The sequence below is a fragment of the Bombyx mori genome, chromosome 7 (assembly GCF_030269925.1).
Source record: "Bombyx mori chromosome 7, ASM3026992v2".
NCBI lineage: Eukaryota > Metazoa > Arthropoda > Insecta > Lepidoptera > Bombycidae > Bombyx > Bombyx mori.
Genome location: NC_085113.1, coordinates 292,545 through 311,222, shown reverse-complemented (window position 1 = coordinate 311,222; position 18,678 = coordinate 292,545). Strand labels below are relative to the sequence as shown.

The 18,678-nt window shown below is 37.0% G+C and overlaps 1 protein-coding gene and 2 long non-coding RNA genes across 5 annotated transcripts; 1 reads left to right on the top strand and 2 right to left on the bottom strand.

Annotated features, from left to right (window-relative positions):
- Positions 1–1,453: 1,453 nt before the first annotated feature.
- On the bottom strand, positions 1,454–11,532 carry LOC101739574 (adenosine 3'-phospho 5'-phosphosulfate transporter 1). Of its 3 annotated transcripts, none has more exons than XM_062669296.1 (8): positions 11,304–11,532; positions 10,493–10,598; positions 9,909–10,012; positions 8,909–9,102; positions 8,268–8,492; positions 7,546–7,696; positions 5,973–6,370; positions 1,454–2,303 (listed from the first exon to the last, which is right to left on the bottom strand). In XM_062669296.1, exons 2-8 carry the CDS (start codon positions 10,573–10,575, stop codon positions 2,151–2,153), a joined length of 1,308 nt encoding a protein of 435 aa, XP_062525280.1. In that variant the 5' UTR covers positions 10,576–10,598; positions 11,304–11,532; the 3' UTR covers positions 1,454–2,150. The 3 variants fall into 3 exon arrangements, with proteins under 3 accessions (XP_062525280.1, XP_021209180.2, XP_021209181.2); XM_021353505.3 differs by having other exon boundaries at positions 10,493–10,603; positions 11,304–11,531; XM_021353506.3 differs by having other exon boundaries at positions 5,973–6,352; positions 10,493–10,603; positions 11,304–11,530.
- Positions 11,533–12,124: 592 nt separating this feature from the next.
- On the top strand, positions 12,125–14,566 carry LOC134199118 (uncharacterized). The gene is made up of 2 exons (XR_009973472.1): positions 12,125–12,447; positions 12,926–14,566. It is a non-coding gene; the product is annotated as an uncharacterized LOC134199118 (long non-coding RNA).
- A 292-nt stretch (positions 14,567–14,858) lies between these two features.
- Positions 14,859–15,882, bottom strand: LOC101739112 (uncharacterized). Its single transcript, XR_001140308.3, has 2 exons — positions 15,580–15,882; positions 14,859–15,109 (listed from the first exon to the last, which is right to left on the bottom strand). It is a non-coding gene; the product is annotated as an uncharacterized LOC101739112 (long non-coding RNA).
- Positions 15,883–18,678: the final 2,796 nt, after the last annotated feature.

Sequence of the window (18,678 nt, the reverse complement as noted above, 5' to 3'; positions counted from 1 at the left end):
GCGGACATTTCGAATAGTCTAGTTTTTTATTTTATTTTATTTATTGCATAGATGGGTGGACGAGCTCACAGCCCACCTGATGTTAAGTGGTTACAGGAGGCCATAGACATCTACAACGTAAATACGCCACCCACCTTGAGATATAAGTTCTAAAGTCTCAGGTATAGTTACAACGGTTGCCCCACCCTTCAAACCGAAACGCATTACTGCTTCACGGCAGAAATAGGCAGGGTGGTGGTACCTACCCGCGCGAACTCACAAGAGGTCCTACCACCAGTTTTCTTGGTCCCAGACTATCAAATCGTTTCGTCGCGACAAATCACGAGATTACGCCGTAAAAGTCGTTCAATTAAGTCGGAAAAATGAACAAAATACGACATTACAATACTCATCGGCGTCGAGACGAGCGCGTCCCGGTGCGCGGGCGGCGACCCACCCGGGGGCACTCACCCTACTCTTACCCTGCTCACTGACGGTCAGTCTGTGCTGCCCAGCAGCAAGCAAGCGAACACGCAAACGCTCAGACACGCGCGTAATTAAATATTTTTGGTGGATAGTTCAATAATAGTAGCATCAATTCTATTTATCTAATTTTTAACAAACATAGTAAGAAAAGGCTTTTCTATCCCCTTTTTATCATAACTGTAATATGATAGGTGGGTAGACAAGAATCAAACAGAAGCAATTCTATTGTTTCCAAATTTATTGACTTTAACTATCATAACAATAAGATGCTTATATACCCCTCTATCATATTTGCATCAAAACAATAAGCCGATATAATAGGTTTCCCCAAATTTAAAAAAATATATAAAATCAACTGAATATAATATATCTGCTGAACGGTAATGATCTGAATAAATAATGAAGAGAACATAAAAGTACACATTACGTAAGCTTTACCAAAGTGTGTACGGAGAGCACGTTCTCAACGAGAACATTTCAAACACTTTGAAGGTCTCTCCTCCACAGCGATACATCAAATATCAAGTGTTTATGATCCGCTAACAATTGAAGCCCCTTGCCTGAAGGCAGCCATGTTATAGCAACGAACAAAACAAAATGACTAAGCAAGTTCAATACTTTTATCAGTTACAGTACGTACTTTAAAAGTAATTGTTGTTAAATAAATTGTGTTTTTAATATTGAAATTAATGGTAAGTAAAATTAGATTAAACAATTTATTAGTAGATTGTAAACGCACACACGCACTTGTGCACACGAAGACACACACTTGTGAGCACGCATTTACACACACACACGCACACGCACATAAGCACTCATGCGCACGAACAAACACACTCGCGCACATGCACACGCATACTCGTGCGCACGCACGCACTTTCTTCTATACATACGCACACACACACACTGGTGCGCACGGACGCACGCACACTCGTGCGCACGCATGACGGTCAAAATAAGGATAATATAAATTTAATAAAAAATCGTATACAATATGTAAAACTTTATTAAACCTACAATATAACCTTATGTTTCTAAATTTCGAGACTTGAGATTTGTGAACAAAATACAGTCGTCGGTTGGTTCTCCTTGTATAAATAAATAAATGCTGTTATCGCTTGGTAATAAGCTGTGGTCAATTATGAAATGTAGTCAAATTAAACCACCCGCACAGTTTTATAAACACTATCAGTTTATAAGCAAAACTATGCGCAAGCGCTGCGAAGCTGGTTAGCGGGTAAAATAATACAAGCATCCGACGGCTACACAGGCTCCGGACTGGCGGCCGCCCGCAGCGCTTGCGCACGTGCGTCATCGCTAACTATATATAAAGAATGTTTGTCACAGAAACAGACAATATTAAAAATCAATATAATTTCTAATATTGATGTATAAAATTTTATACATCGATAATAGGGTTATCTGTGTAACTACATAGTTATACTACAATTATACCAGCACTAGACCACCACACTGACCCGTGATACTTTTAATGGAAGTTTTGAGGCATTGTCTAAGTCCACCAAGCTAGGGTCCAACCGACATGATTACCGCTTATTATTATATAAATAAAACAATTTTAGACCGCAAGTGAGAGTGCGGTATACAATCAGTACACAACCTACGGTTCAACCGGCGAGTGTTGTGCCGGGGGGAGGGCACGCGGGGGTGTCCCACTGCATGCGCTAGAGCGCGGCGGCGGCGGGGGGCGCGCGGGGAGCCCGCTGCTTGCAGTAGAGGCGCAGCGCGAGGGCGGCGAACACGAGCAGCACGCCCGCCGCGGCCGGCCCCGACACGGCGTGCCCGTACACGGCGCACGACAGCAGCACGGACGCGGCCTGCGGGCGCAAGGGGTGCAAAGGGCTATAAGACTATACTTATAGTAGAATTATTTTGTCGCTGCAATTTGGGTCATAAAACATAGCCCGGCTAGGGCGGTGAGCATGTTGCGCGGGCGCAACGCCATTATCGATAAAAACAAATGAGTCATCGAAGGCAGGTACACGGCGGCGCACAGTGGGTCGATACTATGATTTTAGTGACTTAGGCACCAACTTTGTTTTTTTTCATTTTTCTTTATGTAGATAGATAGAGCTCGTTAATCTAAATAATAATTGTTTTAAGCAAAAATTACAAAAACTTAATAGTTTGGTCAGAAAAATGTGTTTTGTGATTTTTTTGTATGGAGCGGGTCACATTAAATTAAATTCCTGCTAAGTACCGCGAGGTCCCGCTTTGAAACTTTATTTTCCTTACACCTTGTGTATTCTACTATCATTTGATGCTACGAACATGTGCATAAAGTTGCAACTCTGCCAAATAAATGGATCGAAAAAAATGAATAAATACATAGAATAAAAACCTTTTTTTTTTTTTTCGTAAGTACTTTTAAGTTAAATTTGATTTGGATTAGTAAGTAAAAGCACGTAATGATACCCATAATTACATAATACCTAACAACAATACATTTAGTAGGTCTCTAATTAAGCAATCTCTCTAATTATTAGGATAGTTAACATTATTTAATGAGGATAACTAGTTAAGCAGCCATTACTGGGTAGTAGAAAATATAGTAAACATTTGTTTGTCTCTGGAAGTATAAAGTGACCATGTTTATTATATACTAACTAGTGTTCGTTTATTCGTACTACTACTAGCATCTCGTGATTGTCGTTGTGATCTTCCTTTTTCCGTTATAATGAATAATTTTGTTAACAATTTAGAATTATTTATGATTTTAAGAGAGCAACTACAGTCGCTGTCTGATAATAAAAAACTCTTTCAATTCCTACAAAATCAAATAAACGTGACCGAAGAGAAAAGTATTGAGCTCCAAAAATTCTGTATGCACTTTTGTTCAAATATAAGTGCAATATGAAAACGAAGTAGTCGCATGTTAGCAGTTTATAAGAAAAAAATGTGATTGGTTAGAAGGTGCAATAAACTGGCCCGTAGGAATGATATCTAAAGCTATCAACACTGCACAGGAAAGGCTCGAGATTTCTAATACTGAAGATGTTGAAAATGTACCACCCTCAAATGTACTACAGAAGCCTCGACCCTCGACATCTACTTTTACGCCTCGAAAACCTTTTGAAGAATTGGGATCCAGGCAAAAACGAAGACGTATTGAACAAATTTACCAATCGCTTTCGTTATCCCCGGATGAAATGAAAGCTACTACAACTGATAGTTTGAGAAACACTGGAAATGACGATGTAGGAGAAATAATGAAACACTAGTCAAATCACCCCGAAGATCTAAAAAAAGTTAAGGAGTGTTTAAGTACAAGTAAAGTGAAAAGTAGTAAAAAAAGTAAGACGGCAAAATAACCTCATATTTGTCAGAAACATTTTCTGCTGTCTGTGATATTTGCAAAGCAAAACCGTCAGAGTTTTTTGGAGTCACTTGCTTGTCAAAGAGAAAATAATGAAGAAATCTTCCAGTATGGGTTTACATATTAACATGTCTGGATAAGATGCATGGAGTGCTTACTTCATATCGGTAAATATCATTTTATTACTTCACAATTTTTTCATCGTATGTAGTTTCCTGTGAGATTATTTTTTATATGACACTTTTTTGTTTGCATCTTATCATTTGGACTTCAAGAAATGGGGTTGCAAGGGGGGATGACAAAGAAAAAATATCAATCAGAAAAAGCGCTATACAGCAAGCGTTTAAAAAGGAATGCGGTTTACTTATAGATGTTGTCAAGCAAGAAGTAGGAACAACCAATGATGGCAATACTGCTAGAAGATTTTTCAGGGATGCAGAAGGAACAGCCCACATAACAGGAATACGTAAAGATTGAATAGAGAGGTTTCACGTGATTCTTCAGACTGTTACATCTGGAGAGCGCGTGGACCTTTCCAATTTTTCCGAATTTTGTAGATATAGGTACTGCAGAATTGTATGTTAATTTATATCTCTGTTATTATATGCCTTCCAGTATCCATAAATTGTTGGCTCATGGCGATGATATACAATAATGAAGAACTTTCGTGCCATTCAAATAGGTAAGCTCTCGGAAGAGGCAGCGGAAGCTCTCAATAAAGATTTTCGGAAATATACAGAGAGTTGTTATTCTAAAAAAATAAGTAGAACGTCGACTAATGAGGATATTTTACACAATCTTCTTTTGTCTTCTGGCCCAAAGATCGAATGGTGAAACAAAATATATAAAACTTAGAGAGATTGCTTAATTAGAGACCTACTAAATGTATTGTTGTTAGGTATTATGTAATTATGGGTATCATTACGTGCTTTTACTTACTAATCCATATCAAATTTAACTTAAAAGCACTTACGAAAAAAAATATAAAGGTTTTTATTCTATGTATTTATTCATTTTTTTCGATCCATTTATTTGGCAGAGTTGCAACTTTATGCACATGTTCGTAGCATCAAATGATAGTAGAATACACAAGGTGTAAGGAAAATAAAGTTTCAAAGCGGGACCTCGCGGTACTTAGCAGGAATTTAATTTAATGTGACCCGCTCCATACAAAAAAATCACAAAACACATTTTTCTGACCAAACTATAAAGTTTTTGTAATTTTTGCCTAAAACAATTATTATTTAGATTAACGAGCTCTATCTATCTACATAAAGAAAAATGAAAAAAAACAAAGTTGGTGCCTAAGTCACTAAAATCATAGTATCGACCCACTGTGCGGCGGGGCGGTATACGAAGGGTGGTGAGACATTGTTATGTTATGATTCATTTGTAGTTTTACCTGCAAATTATAGTACATTATGTCGAAGAGAAATGTGTTTTTATGCATTCGTTCTCTGAATTTCTTTAGTGACACAATGGCTTCTCCTTTGTTTTGTATCAAAACGGCTGAATTTATTCAAAATAATATTTTCACGTGTTGTTATCAACATTGTGTTAAAAATTTTCACTGAAATAAGAATAAATCCCAAAAAGTTACAAAGTGTTAATTTCTGCCGTTCTCGTTAACTTGCTGCGGCGATATGTGGTGTAAATGTTCGATTAGTGATTTTTTCTTTCATTTTTATCACTAACCCACAAAATGACAAAACTAAATACACTATCGATAACGCTTATCGACAACAATAATACGCATCACTATGCCCGTCCATTAGGCTCGTGAGTGGAAGAGAGAGGGAAATACTCGCTTCACCGCTCCGATTTTTTATTACCCAAACTGCAACGACAAAAAAATTCTACTATAGTTTTTCTATATTCTGGACGAAAATGATTTTTGATTAAAGTTATTTGGGTAAAGATCACTAGAGCGTAATGTAAAATCAATAATTCTGTAAGTATACATATATTTATGAGATTCACGAGTGCTCACGATTGCCTGTCGTCATTTAAAACCTTTGCTTTTTTATTGCCATCGTAGGCAAACAGGCATTTGGCCTACCTCATGGTAAGTGGTTACCGTCGCTCATGGTCATCAGCAATATTATAGGCACAGCCAAGCCGTCGACTGAGAATCAATCTCGATGAGTGAAAGCCGATAAATAATGATCACCTGTCTCAGGGTCATGATGATGGTGAAGACGACGGCTCCGAACTTGAATATCGTCCGGTAGATGAAGAGCTGCCCCAGCGCCGAGCTCAGCGACAGCACGAGGCAGTCGGCCGCGAACACCGGGCTCTGCAGGAAGCGCGCGGCGGCGGACAGCGCGGGCGCCTGCAGCAGCGCGGCGGCCGACAGCGCGCAGCTGCAGCAGTTCACGGCGCACAGCATCTGCAGCGCCGACACCCCGCCGCGCGCGAACAGCGCCGCCTGCCACGACGACGTGAACGAGTCGCAGCACAGGTACAGCGCCAGCAGGCACGCGCCCGACGCGGCGCCCGCCGCCGCACCCGCCGCCGCCGCACCCGCCGCGCCCCCCGCCCCGCGCGCGCCTGCACGCAACGTCATCACTTCGGAATAAGGAAGTATTTTAATTTCACGCCGATTCCATCATATTGAATTGTGACGTCACGCGAACTATATGTAACCGGTAAACACATCTTAAGATTTACTCGCAAATGTTCTGAAGCGAGACTCTCAGAGCAGAAATCCGTCACGATAAATCAAATTGTCAACACGTTAGTTATCTCAATGACATTATCTAAGTCGAATCTCGATAACGCGAATGTTCCATTATAATTTTCAATATTTCTATCAGCGAACCTACTGACTTTGTATATTAAATTCCTATTTTATGTTTCAAAAATGAAACTAAAATTGATTATGCAATGAAGTGAAATAAGTATTTTAATTGATTTTCTCTTGATGAAACGACAAGCTGCTAATATATGGAGTTGGTTACTGCTATACATACAGACAGACAACGTGGGTGCTTCCCGAGCGCTATGACACATCTTTCTTCAAACTCACACTGTTGATGTCCATTTAACGACGGAACCCATTGACTACCAGCGGACCGAAGGCCGGTTGTTTCCGAAAGGAATAAAAACGATGGGATTGTGCTCTATATTATGTACAAGACTATATTATAATTGTTAAATAGTCGTTTTCGGAATGAGACCAGAGCAGGCGCTTCGGTTGTTTCGGTGAGGCAGTCGTTGTAACTATATTGAGACCTCAGAAATTAAATCTCAAGGTGGGTGACGCATTTACGTTGTAGATGTCTATGGGCTCCAGTGACCACTTCACACTTGGGCTGTGAGCTCGTCCACCCATCTAAGCAATAAAAAAAATCATTATTACGATTACGCGTATTGTATGTCCGTAGACTCTCCGAAAATTCTGATTTCGACCATTACTGCTCATACTATGACCGGCCGATAACAATATACCATAAATATCTATAAACACCTGTGTTTGATCTTCACCTATAAATCAATGTAAAATTTAACCAAATATCTAATAAACAATCTTTATTAAGGTCGGTGGGTGATCATATAAATTCGTGCAATGCGATATCAAAGGTCGAAAAGGGCTGAGAGCGGAAATTTGTTTTTTTATTAATCGGTTAGTTAAAAATATATCATCAGTATCGGTTATGTGATTGTTTGCTATCACTTAACACCAGGTGAGCTGTGAGCTCGTCCACCCATCTAAGCAATAAACAAAAGGCTCGAGTAGGGACCTTGCACGGCGGCCCCGGTCCCCAGCAGGAAGAGCGCCATGCCCAGGGAGATGAGCGCGGCGGTGCCCCACTCCGCGCGCGAGTACTTGTGCCGGGACAGCACCGCCCCCATCAGCATCACCGGGATCACCTTGCACGACTTGGACAGCACCTGCCAGTCCCAGTCCGAGTCTAATGTTACTAGTTTTAATAACAATTACAAGATCGTACTGGGTTTTTTTTTACCAAATTTATAGTTATAGTAGGTGCGCGAGTTCATGTCCATCCTTAGGAATGCGAAAGTGCTGTGATATCTACTTAATTATGGTAATGTCGATAATAACTACCGATTTAGTCAACAGCTGTCAATTTGGTTTAATGTAACAGATCAGAGTCAGAATCAGTAAGGATTTTTTTTTCAGTAGGTTTTTTCTACCTGGACTTGTGTCACAACCATCAAGAACAACACTCGAAGTCAGACAAATGCGGGCAGGCGGGCGGAGGCGGGTGAGCTGTCCCCCGCGCGTCGCCTCTGGCCCCGATGGACATGAACTCGCGCGCATACTGTACGTAATGCTTTGCAAACTGGCGAGGGCCAAGTCTGCAGCGCACCAAAAATTATGCATGCATGTTATAAAAAAGAACACTGGTTACCTTGCTGTTCCATTGCTACAGTGGCACCCTGGGTTTAGAATTAAAGATGAAAGTGGAAATAGTGGAATATTTGACTGGTTCTGACTGACCTGCACCGGGAAGCTGACGTACTTGAGCGCCTCGTACTGGCACCAGGCGCTGAGCACGTTGGTGAGCGCGCTGTAGGAGAAGGGGTAGAGCGGGCCCCCCAGCAGCGCCCGGCCCGACGCGCGCAGCCGCAGCGCCGCCACCGCCAGCGCCACCAGCCGGTTCACGAACACCAGCAGCTGCGAGTCGCTGAACCGCGCCGTGGACCCGTCCGGCATCACGTACTTCTGGGGACGACGGTAGAACATTGCACTGCCCAACTTCAAATTGTCGTCAGCCATCGGTAGAGCCACTCGTACGGCTTATTATTACCCGCCTACTACTAGCGCTCGCTGGCGTGGCGTAGGGTCCCGCTATTGGGTTACTGGTTTCTGGTTGAAAAACAATTCAATTTAAAGCAGTAGTCTTCAATAACCTACACAGCAAGAACACTCAATTACAATACATTTACTAAAGTGCTGCCACCTAATGTCTATAGAGTTTAATTTTCATTTTATATTTCGAATACCCACTCACTCATATCCTATAAATCCAGTTTAAAAAGTAGACTCTGACCAGTGTCTATCCAGCAACTTCAAACAGTCGTCCATAATATCAATAACCAATCCTAAGTCCTCAAAAAAGAGCAACAAAATCAACTTACCTGTGTCATAATTTTCTCCTGCAACAATCCCCAGACTAGATAAGCACCCATGAGTCCGGTGAAACAGAACAACAGTTCAATGCTATCTTTACGTTTTTCCCCTTCGACCTTCGAAGGCTTTGCGGGATCTGGTATCCTGTCGTCCCATTCACCGAAAATAGCTTGCAGACAACGAGATAAACACGATGGATTCGCTAAAAAAGTTTATTCAGTCAGATCAATCTCGCCAGTTGTTTTGCCTGTGAGAGCTGAAGATAGGCAATATGAATATTATAAAAGTAACTTAGAGGTTTACAACTGTTACAAACTCAACAGTGGTATTCAAAATTATAGAAAATACACCATTAAATTTGGTTTTACTGACCATCTTCTTAATTTTACAAGTGTATTGGAAGTCTGCGTGAGTGGGTGCACAGCCTTATCATAGTTCCAAATTCTCAAAAAATACTTTTGGTTTGATTTAATGATATCACATGATCATAATTGTACAATAATTAAAAAGATGCATATCTCTCAATTTACATGAAATGCACATTAATATTTGAATATTAAATTATTTTACAAACAATGAATACCAATTTGTATCTTATCATACATTAGGCCCACATTTAGAAAGATTGAAAGAATTAGACATACTTTTATTTCATTTTACACATCTGTAAATTATCATGCATACATGGCGAACACTAATTGCTCACCGATCATACATAACGATTGCAAAACTTTGAATAAAGTGTCATGAAAACAGATCTTAATTATTGAATGCTACACCCACTGAAATAATGAACCAAATAGTATGCAATAAAACAAGCCCATTTATGAGATAAATAACAAAAAGGAGCTTTTATGAATATTTTGACCATGTGATGTTAATTTAGAGAATGAATTAACTCTGGTGCTGCTCTAGCTTATTTTATTTCTAATGGAATAGAATTATTAGTAGCTCTGTAAAAGAATAAACTTTAGCTGTAAATAATACTGCACTGTAAATAATACTTACTTATTTTTTGGAAATAATTAATTTTATGTAGATATTTGTAAAGTATGAATCCAGGTACCAGTATCGTTGAGTACCCAGTAACGTTTAACAGCAGCCGGAACAACCTAATGAATACACACTAAATTACTAAAATATTTCAAATAATTAAACACTTTCAAATTATATTGTGAAATAAATTTCAATATATACTGTCTTGCCTAAAATATTGCAATTTATCTTTAGACATCAACCCTAACTATTTCTGGGCACATCTGAGTTGAAAATTTGTAATTAAGGTTCTTTTCACTTTTTTTCCCTCTGAGGGCATATCTCCCCAGAGTTATTAGTCAGCAGCACTCATGTATTTCAAAAACGGTGTAATAGCTAACTGACTGCCTGCACATTAGTTAACATCCCATTCACCATTTTAGATAGCATAAAACCTGAATATTTCCACTTCCATATAAGATCACATATGTAAAAAAGTCTTGGTAACAATTTTAGTGTTTTTTTAAATTACTAGGTAAATGAATTTCGTTTTTTGTTAAGATAATCTTTTAACGAATAAAGATAAATTTATTGATACAATTAAATATTAATATTACCATGAATACTCTATATTTGTTAGTGTGCTGGACTGTTCATAGGCATACAGAAGTTCGTGGTAAAGTCGACCAATCAACCACATCAGCAGGATGCATGATGCTATCACTACCCTAGAAATATAAAGTTTAAAAAAAACATACTCCTTAAAATACTGTTATTTGACTAGAATTTGCTATTATTATTATTTACAGATATCTAAAACTTTCTATATCACAAAATTATCTTGAATGAGTTAAATTATTCTTTTATTGTTTTTCTGGTGAATGTTCTATGCAGTTATTAATCAAGCAACAAAACAAAGTTTACTTCAAAATGACTCAAAAGCTCTACAAACTCCTAACTTGCAAAAGCTAACTCTACATAAAATGAAACCAGATAAAATAATTACTAAATGATTGAAAAGATTATTCTGCACACGTCAAGTAACAAATTGAAAGAGAAGAGTAAAAGAAACCGATTGAATCTGTAAAATAATAAAATCGAGACTTCTATGTAATGGACCAAAGTGGGTATCCGCTTTTGGTGTCTTTGAGCACCAGTAATGATACAGTGACCCTTATAAATAAAACTATAATACACACAGTTTACACTACTTAAGTCAAAATATCTTATGTATTTGACTTGATTTGATTTGTTAGATTTACTATGAGTTCCATAAGCTCTTTTGACAAATATTTCACTAGGATATTTCGGTTACAATCTCTGTCCATTCATTACAATTTAAAGTTTTAAATTGGAGTTTTTTTAAAATCAAAATGTTAATTTCACTACTGTGCATTTTTTTTATTCCACTATTCTGTTAGTGCTCACCAAATTATGACATTCGATCGCATTGTGGTCTCCGATTATACGTCCTTACAAATAAAAAGAAAATAACTTATTTTTACGATAATTTTTACCAAATTCCGTCATTAGTTTAATTCACAAATCAAAATTCATTTTCACTGATTAATATTTATTTACAAAAGAATTTATTTTAATTTCAATTAGACATCTATCACTTTTAGTGGAAAATCTATGCTACTTGCATAGATTATACACTTCATATTTGAGATTTGTGGATAGTAGGGATAACAATTTGAAATCGATTTACTGAGATGAGATTTTTTAAATCGATAATTAACACAGAACCGATCAAGTAAAAAAATTATACTTTACTACGAGATTTGAAAACCGGCATAGTCGTATCGTTCAATACGCCTGCTCTTGGCGTTTTATCTTTCAAAAGGTATTCTTGACGACTTTAAATCTTCTAGACCTCTATCGTATTATGTTTGAAATGTTGATTGGCGGGAACGCGAGAAGCGATGTTGTGATTTGTTTTAATTTGTCTATTTAGTGTTTCTTCAGCTTTAAATGTGTAATAACAGTAGTTTATTAACTATTTAAAATCTTTTAAAGTGCACAAATGTGTAAAAATTAAACAAAGCTGCTGGACGTCACTTCTCGGGATCCTCCAAAAAGTCAACTGAAAAAATCACAGTAAATGACCACCATTTTACTGAGATTATATTTCATCCCATATCATCTCATCTCATTTCATCCCAATTGATTAATGTCTCAAATTAATCATCTTCATTTCATTTCATTTCATTACACTCCATACTATCATTTTTCATAAAAATAAGAATGTAAATTAAAATAAGACATGACTTAAAGGTGTTAGTTACCAGGTCATAAAATCCCATAAAAAATGTAACTTTGGCGGGAACGCAAGTGTGTGAAGTACTGTGAAGGAGTGGACGGTTCGCAGATGTTTGGAGCGGACCGCGGGCCCAAGGGTTGGCTTTAGGCGCTCTTACGGTGCGCTAGAGTGCTGGTAGCGCAGCTTCTACCCCATCAGGTCACACCGTGAGATTCACCAGGGGAGGCCGTCAGCTTACAGGAGCCGGGACGTAGATAGTCAAGCAAATGGCCCACCTTATTTTTATATGAGTATTATGATTGAGTGTTTGTGAGTATTCACCATCATTTATGGCTCTAAGCAATACCAGGGGACCAGTCGCCGCTTATCACTAAATTATGTATACTTAAACAGCAACTTGTGTCTTATATATTAATTAAAATAGTGTTACCGAGTCCAGGCAACCCCCGACCGAGAGCCAGCGCTAAAACTATAAAAGCAATCCCTTGCTGCGCCTTTGCCTCTTTTTTGTGCGTGGCGTTCGTGTGTGCGGTTCTTGTTGAAAAATGTTTGGGACTTGTGTAATTTTAAGTTTTCGTTAATAGTAAATTGAAATCATTTTGTTAGAAGTTTTGTTAATTCAGTGAAATATAATTAGGCCAGTTCTGTGTTATTTACATAGACCTTTAAAGTAGGGACACGACATATTGTTCTATACGTACAATTGCTTATATAAATAGCACCCATTTTGAAGGCACACACATAAACATATATCTATCTCGTTCTTACTCAGCACTTTAACTCGCAGGAAAACAATATAACAGTATTTCAGTGCGTACATAAAATGAAATATGAATATACGTAAATGTCTCCGTCTCCGTCTAATGAGGCCGAAAATCCGGAACTATTTAAATAAAATAGTTTTATTCCGCAGTGAGTAAAACACTATTGTAAATTCGTTAAATATTTATTAATTATGTGATTTTAGAGAGGAAGTCACAAGGAATGACGTTTGTAATTTCATTAACGAATAAATGTTCTGTAGGTGTTTTTTTTTATCAGGCGGTCCCTTGATAAGTTTAAAATTTGCGGTGCACCTTCCTTGAGGTGCACTGCGGTAGTCTGTTACGGACTTTAGAGTCAGCAAAACAATTAAAATAGATTGGAATAGTCTAAGCGTACTCAAAATACGATAACATTCAGCATGCTAGAAATGGGCTGATGGCACTGTACTATGCCATATCTTTATGTTTTGCGGCAAACGACAACTTTATAAAATCAGTGTAGCAAATTTTAAAAATCGTCATATCGTTTACTTGGAAAATTTGAAGCACGAACTCGTCTTAGATTTCACATAATATCTAAATCACATCATCTTTGCACATAACAATATGCTTAATTCCTATTAAAGTATAAATTCTATATAATATATAAGTAAAAATACATTCATACTCAACAATATTTAAAATAAAATAAGCCAAGAACGTATGTCGATAAAACCTATTAACATTAAAATCTTCTGGTCAGCACTAAAACCGCCATGTTTTGTGGCCAGATGACGTCACAGTGGCACGAATTTTTTGTTGACGTTTCATTTCCATAGGTTTCCTACTTCAGTGGTTATTTATTTCTTTTTGTTAACTACCTCACTTCTGGTCGATAATAATAGTTATTGAAAACCATAGAGAGAATGTATTCCACCGACCTTGTCCATTAAACCCACGGACCGAATATTGCTGCTCAAAACCTGTACATAATAGTAAGATAATCTTGAAAAAGTCATAAGTGCTATTACTAAATCCCGCTCTCTAACAGATAGATATACAAACTTTTTACTGTATGAAGTAAAAGATAAACGAAAACGTAGACGTAAATTTTTACGTTTCATATTATGTCACAATATCAAAGTTTTTACTCAGATTTTTATATTTTTACGGACACATCATTTTGTAAACATATTTATTCTTAATCAATCCAAGGGCATTGTAATATCAAAAATAAATGCTGATTTTAGTAATCTATAACAAGAATATAAAATATTGAAATAGATATTTTGATATAAAGAAGAGCTAGCAATATGTGATTATGAGCTATGATGTGGTTACAAGCTGTTATGTTTATAATTCAATTTCTAGCCGCGGTGTGTGCCGTGGCGGTCTGTGGCCCTTGTCTGTTGGCTTGCGCACGAAGACTGATCATAGGAGATGAAGTGTTGCGGGACGGCGGCCCAGTCCTACGTGAAGCTGAAGTACTGGGCTGTGACGAACCGGCGTGTCCGTATTACAAAAAGAATATCAGGTACTTAATGGTACCCGCCACGAGAAGACGGAACTGCACACAAAACGATAATAAAAGGCAGACTAATTTGGCAACACAGTAGTTTGATTTAAGTTTTTTTTTATAATTAAATTTATTATACATTTTAATAAAACTAAAATTGGCTTTCTCACATTGTTGTTTTAATTAGTTCTAAAATTGAAGTTTTTCACACAAAACGATAATAAAAGGCAGACTAATTTGGCAACACAGTAGTTTGATTTAAGTTTTTTTTTATAATTAAATTTATTATACATTTTAATAAAACTAAAATTGGCTTTCTCACATTGTTGTTTTAATTAGTTCTAAAATTTAAGTTTTTCACACAAAACGATAATAAAAGGCAGACTAATTTGGCAACACAGTAGTTTGATTTAAGTTTTTTTTTATAATTAAATTTATTATACATTTTAATAAAACTAAAATTGGCTTTCTCACAATGTTGTTTTAATTAGTTATAAAATTTAAGTTTTCGTGATTAGATGAATTCTTGCGGGTGTTCACCGATATATTCGTTGTCGACTTCAATTTCCGGGTCTCGTTTATATTTGGGCTTTGAGTGAGTACTGACTCGAGCGCGCGCAATGAAATTATTTGCAGAATACGACATCGGACTGATACTGGAAACTGTGTCGTCATCTGAACATGGTTCTATATCGATGCGACGGTTTTTTACCTGAAACATTACAAAGATACGAAATAAGTAACTTCTTAAAAGTACGATTTAATGTCGCGTTTACTGTTTTTCGTTTACGCCAGCAGTTTTATCCGCGTGGAATGAGAGAGAATGGAAGAATGAGAGACAACTTACATTTTCTCTCAGAGTGCGAGTGCACTTCACGACACAAACAGAATCAGTAATTTTATATTATACGTAATACGTAAAATAATTTATGTTTATACATATACATACATTGTCTCACTTTCTACTAATAGGTTAATTTAAATTATAAGATAGATACATAATGTACTTAAGTAGTGAGCACGTAATTGTACAGTCAGAGAGTCAACCGTTAAGGGAAGTCTCTTTTAATAACGTTTCAAATAACTCGTATATCAATAATGAATACATCGGATATTCACTGGTCGATTACGTAGTACATATCTGAGTACCTGAATTCGTTTTTTTATATTAAAATAACTAACAGGGCATACTCCGGCCAGTACGTATTTTTCTCGCACAAAGAACAACAACATAGTGAACACAACAGCTACTGCGTGGAGCAGCCTCATCTTTAATATGAAAACATAAAGCTGCTTTGAATTTTATTGTTACTTTGTTTATAATAAAGTATTAACTTTAATTTACAAGGTTACGAATATCGAAGGCCAACCATTGTGTGTGTTGATTGACATGTTGCATGTGACAGCAAACGTTCCTTATAGTTTTGCGTTTAACTTTTTTAGAGAAAATAAAGATTCCTTACCCATTTGAATAGGTTTTATATGAGTCGACTATTATCAAAGGCGGCAATCTGACTTTTGGACAATGATTGGTAAATCAGAAAAACGAATTATTGACTTTGTATTCCATCGGCAGTCACAAAACTCTTCGGAACGACATCTTAGATAAATAACAGGTTAACTATTAACCTTTATTTAATGCAGGTTTTGAACCGTATTCTTTGAAGGAGACGATTATATTCAAATAAATCTGTATTGACATATCAATAAAATTTTGTTGTCCAAATGCACAGATTGCCGCCTTTGATAATAGACGACTCATATGTACTATTTCTTTTTGAGGTTACATGTTTTTTTTTCGGCAGAAATACAGCCCACCTGATTGTAAGTGGTTATCGTTCGTCATTGACATCAATAATTCCAGGCTGCAGCACACTTCAGAATACTCTCTTCGAAGTATATACCTACGAGTATAGTACCTACGAGTACCACAGAGGAGGAGTTCATTCCAAAGCCGGATGTTGCGTGGTGTGAAAGATCTCCGGAATGGCACTGTGAATGAACGCTCCGGTTTTAGACAGTAGATAGTGCAATGATAAAGGAGATGAAATGATAACCTCGAAGAAATCCACAGAGCAGATGTCCATAAGCAATTTGCCATCATATATGCCGCGAGTCTGTATGACTATTTTGTATTTGTAGTCTGTATTTTATTACCGTCCAGGCCAGACGAGCAATCAAGTTAGCTACTGGTGAGAAGTTTCTATCGTAAATGGCCGATGGCAATACCATGGGCGGAGCCAGGCCGAGAGAGTATCGCTTTAAAAGGTGTTTGAAGACGGTAGGCCAAATAACTTTTATTCTCGCACGAAGCTGTATGGTAACAATAGAAATTTTCGTGACGTTTGATTGAAGTGAATTGTCATTTTCCTTGTCAGTGACAATTCGCAATTACCTTAATGACCCGCTTCAAGTTCATGGGGGTGAGACATGGACGCCTTGAATGGGACCTTGACCTTATCTTAAAGTAGACTTTCGATTTTTATGACAGCGCTTTTTTTTGTAACGGAATTAGTTACGTTATATCTGTAGTTTTCCTGTATTCAAAATTTAATACGCTATTAACTTCTAAAATTTTATGGTCTCATTTCCGTGAATGCAACATCGCTAGTATTGAGAGCAAACCAATATTTTTTTTTAAATTAAAATAATAATAAGCTTTCAGATTATAGATAATTTCTTAGCTTCCATTGACATAGGCCATTCTTCCATGGGCCTGACTGGATATGTTAATACGGTCGACTTGAACCGCAAAAAAAATATAATGATTAGAACCATCTGCATCAATCAAAGTCAAAATAAAATCAAATACCCACACGACACAAACAGAATATTCTTTCAGATAACACAATAATTACTAAATGCGATCAAAATGACAACTTAAACACATAATCGTTTACACGTAATGTAATTGGTCTGTATTAGCAATTAATAACAATAAGTATTTTAGCGATAAGTCCCTACACAGACTGTTTATAAACACTAATGTTTGGATGAGTACATTATTCTTTATATGTGCGGCTTTATCTTTCCATCGAAATAATTTAGCCCCGTGTTTAGCTATTGTAACCTTTGATCTTATATATCTATTTTCTGTCTTCTTCTTCTTCTATATACATAAAAATGAATTGCTGTTCGTTAGTCTCGCTAAAACTCGAGAGCGGCTGCACCGATTTGGCTAATTTTGGTCTTGAATTATTTGTGGAAGTCCAGAGAAGGTTTAAAAGATAGATAAATATGAAAATGCTCAGAATTAAATAAAAATAACAATTTTGTTTTTTTCCCTTTGATGTGTCCCCCGTCGGACGGATTCCTTTTGTTTGTTTTAAGTTTATTTATTTATACAAAAGCTTAGGCCTTTTATTTGTCGATTGAGGCACTACGATGTCTGCCGGGTCAGCTAGTTATATAAAAAAATGCACAAAACTTTTAATGATTTTCAACTTAAATATTTTAATTCGGAAAGGAAAAACAGTAGTACCATTGTACTGTAGATAGTCGTCATTTGTGAACATATTTTATATTTGTTTATTAGCAATTGAGGGACTTTAGCATTATCGATAAAAATAGTTTATCGCCTACCGATCAGAAGATACTTCTTCTTAAGCTATTTCTCTAATACTACTCCATCCATCATCCGTCCGTACTAATTATATATATCCTCATCCTATGTACCAGTCTAATTTCTATTTTCTAATGTGTATGTTTCTTGAAGTAGTTGTAGTTTTTTGAGTGTTAGACTCCGCGTTCAGGCTGACTACGCTTTTGTCTATTTCCGCTAATTAAATTTAAATGTACGCAATTGTATAATATTTCACTGTACCTACTATGGCAAATAAAATTTAAAATCGCAAATACAGCTATTGTGTGTAATTATATAATGTGTAATTATATTATGTGTAATTCGCATAATATTATTATTTTTGATGATTCAAATTGTCATGTTGCTATAAAATATGTGAAACTGACGTAACTGTAAAAACCCAGTTTAAAATGAATTATGTAAACCATTTATCTATAGTAGATTTTAGCGTATTAAGTCCTTTCACACTACTTTTTGTTTTTCCTACCTATGCTGATAGCCTTGAGAGGCTATATCAGCGTAACCTTAACTAGTAGGTGAGCTCACGGGGCTCTAACCTGACGACGTTGCTAACACGAACCCTAGCAAGAGCAGTGCTTCGCAGAATCTACCACCGGATCGGAAACGCGACCCACTGAGAAGATCCGGCGAGAAACTCAGTGGGCTGTGTCTGAGGGTTACGCACTACTAGAAACAGA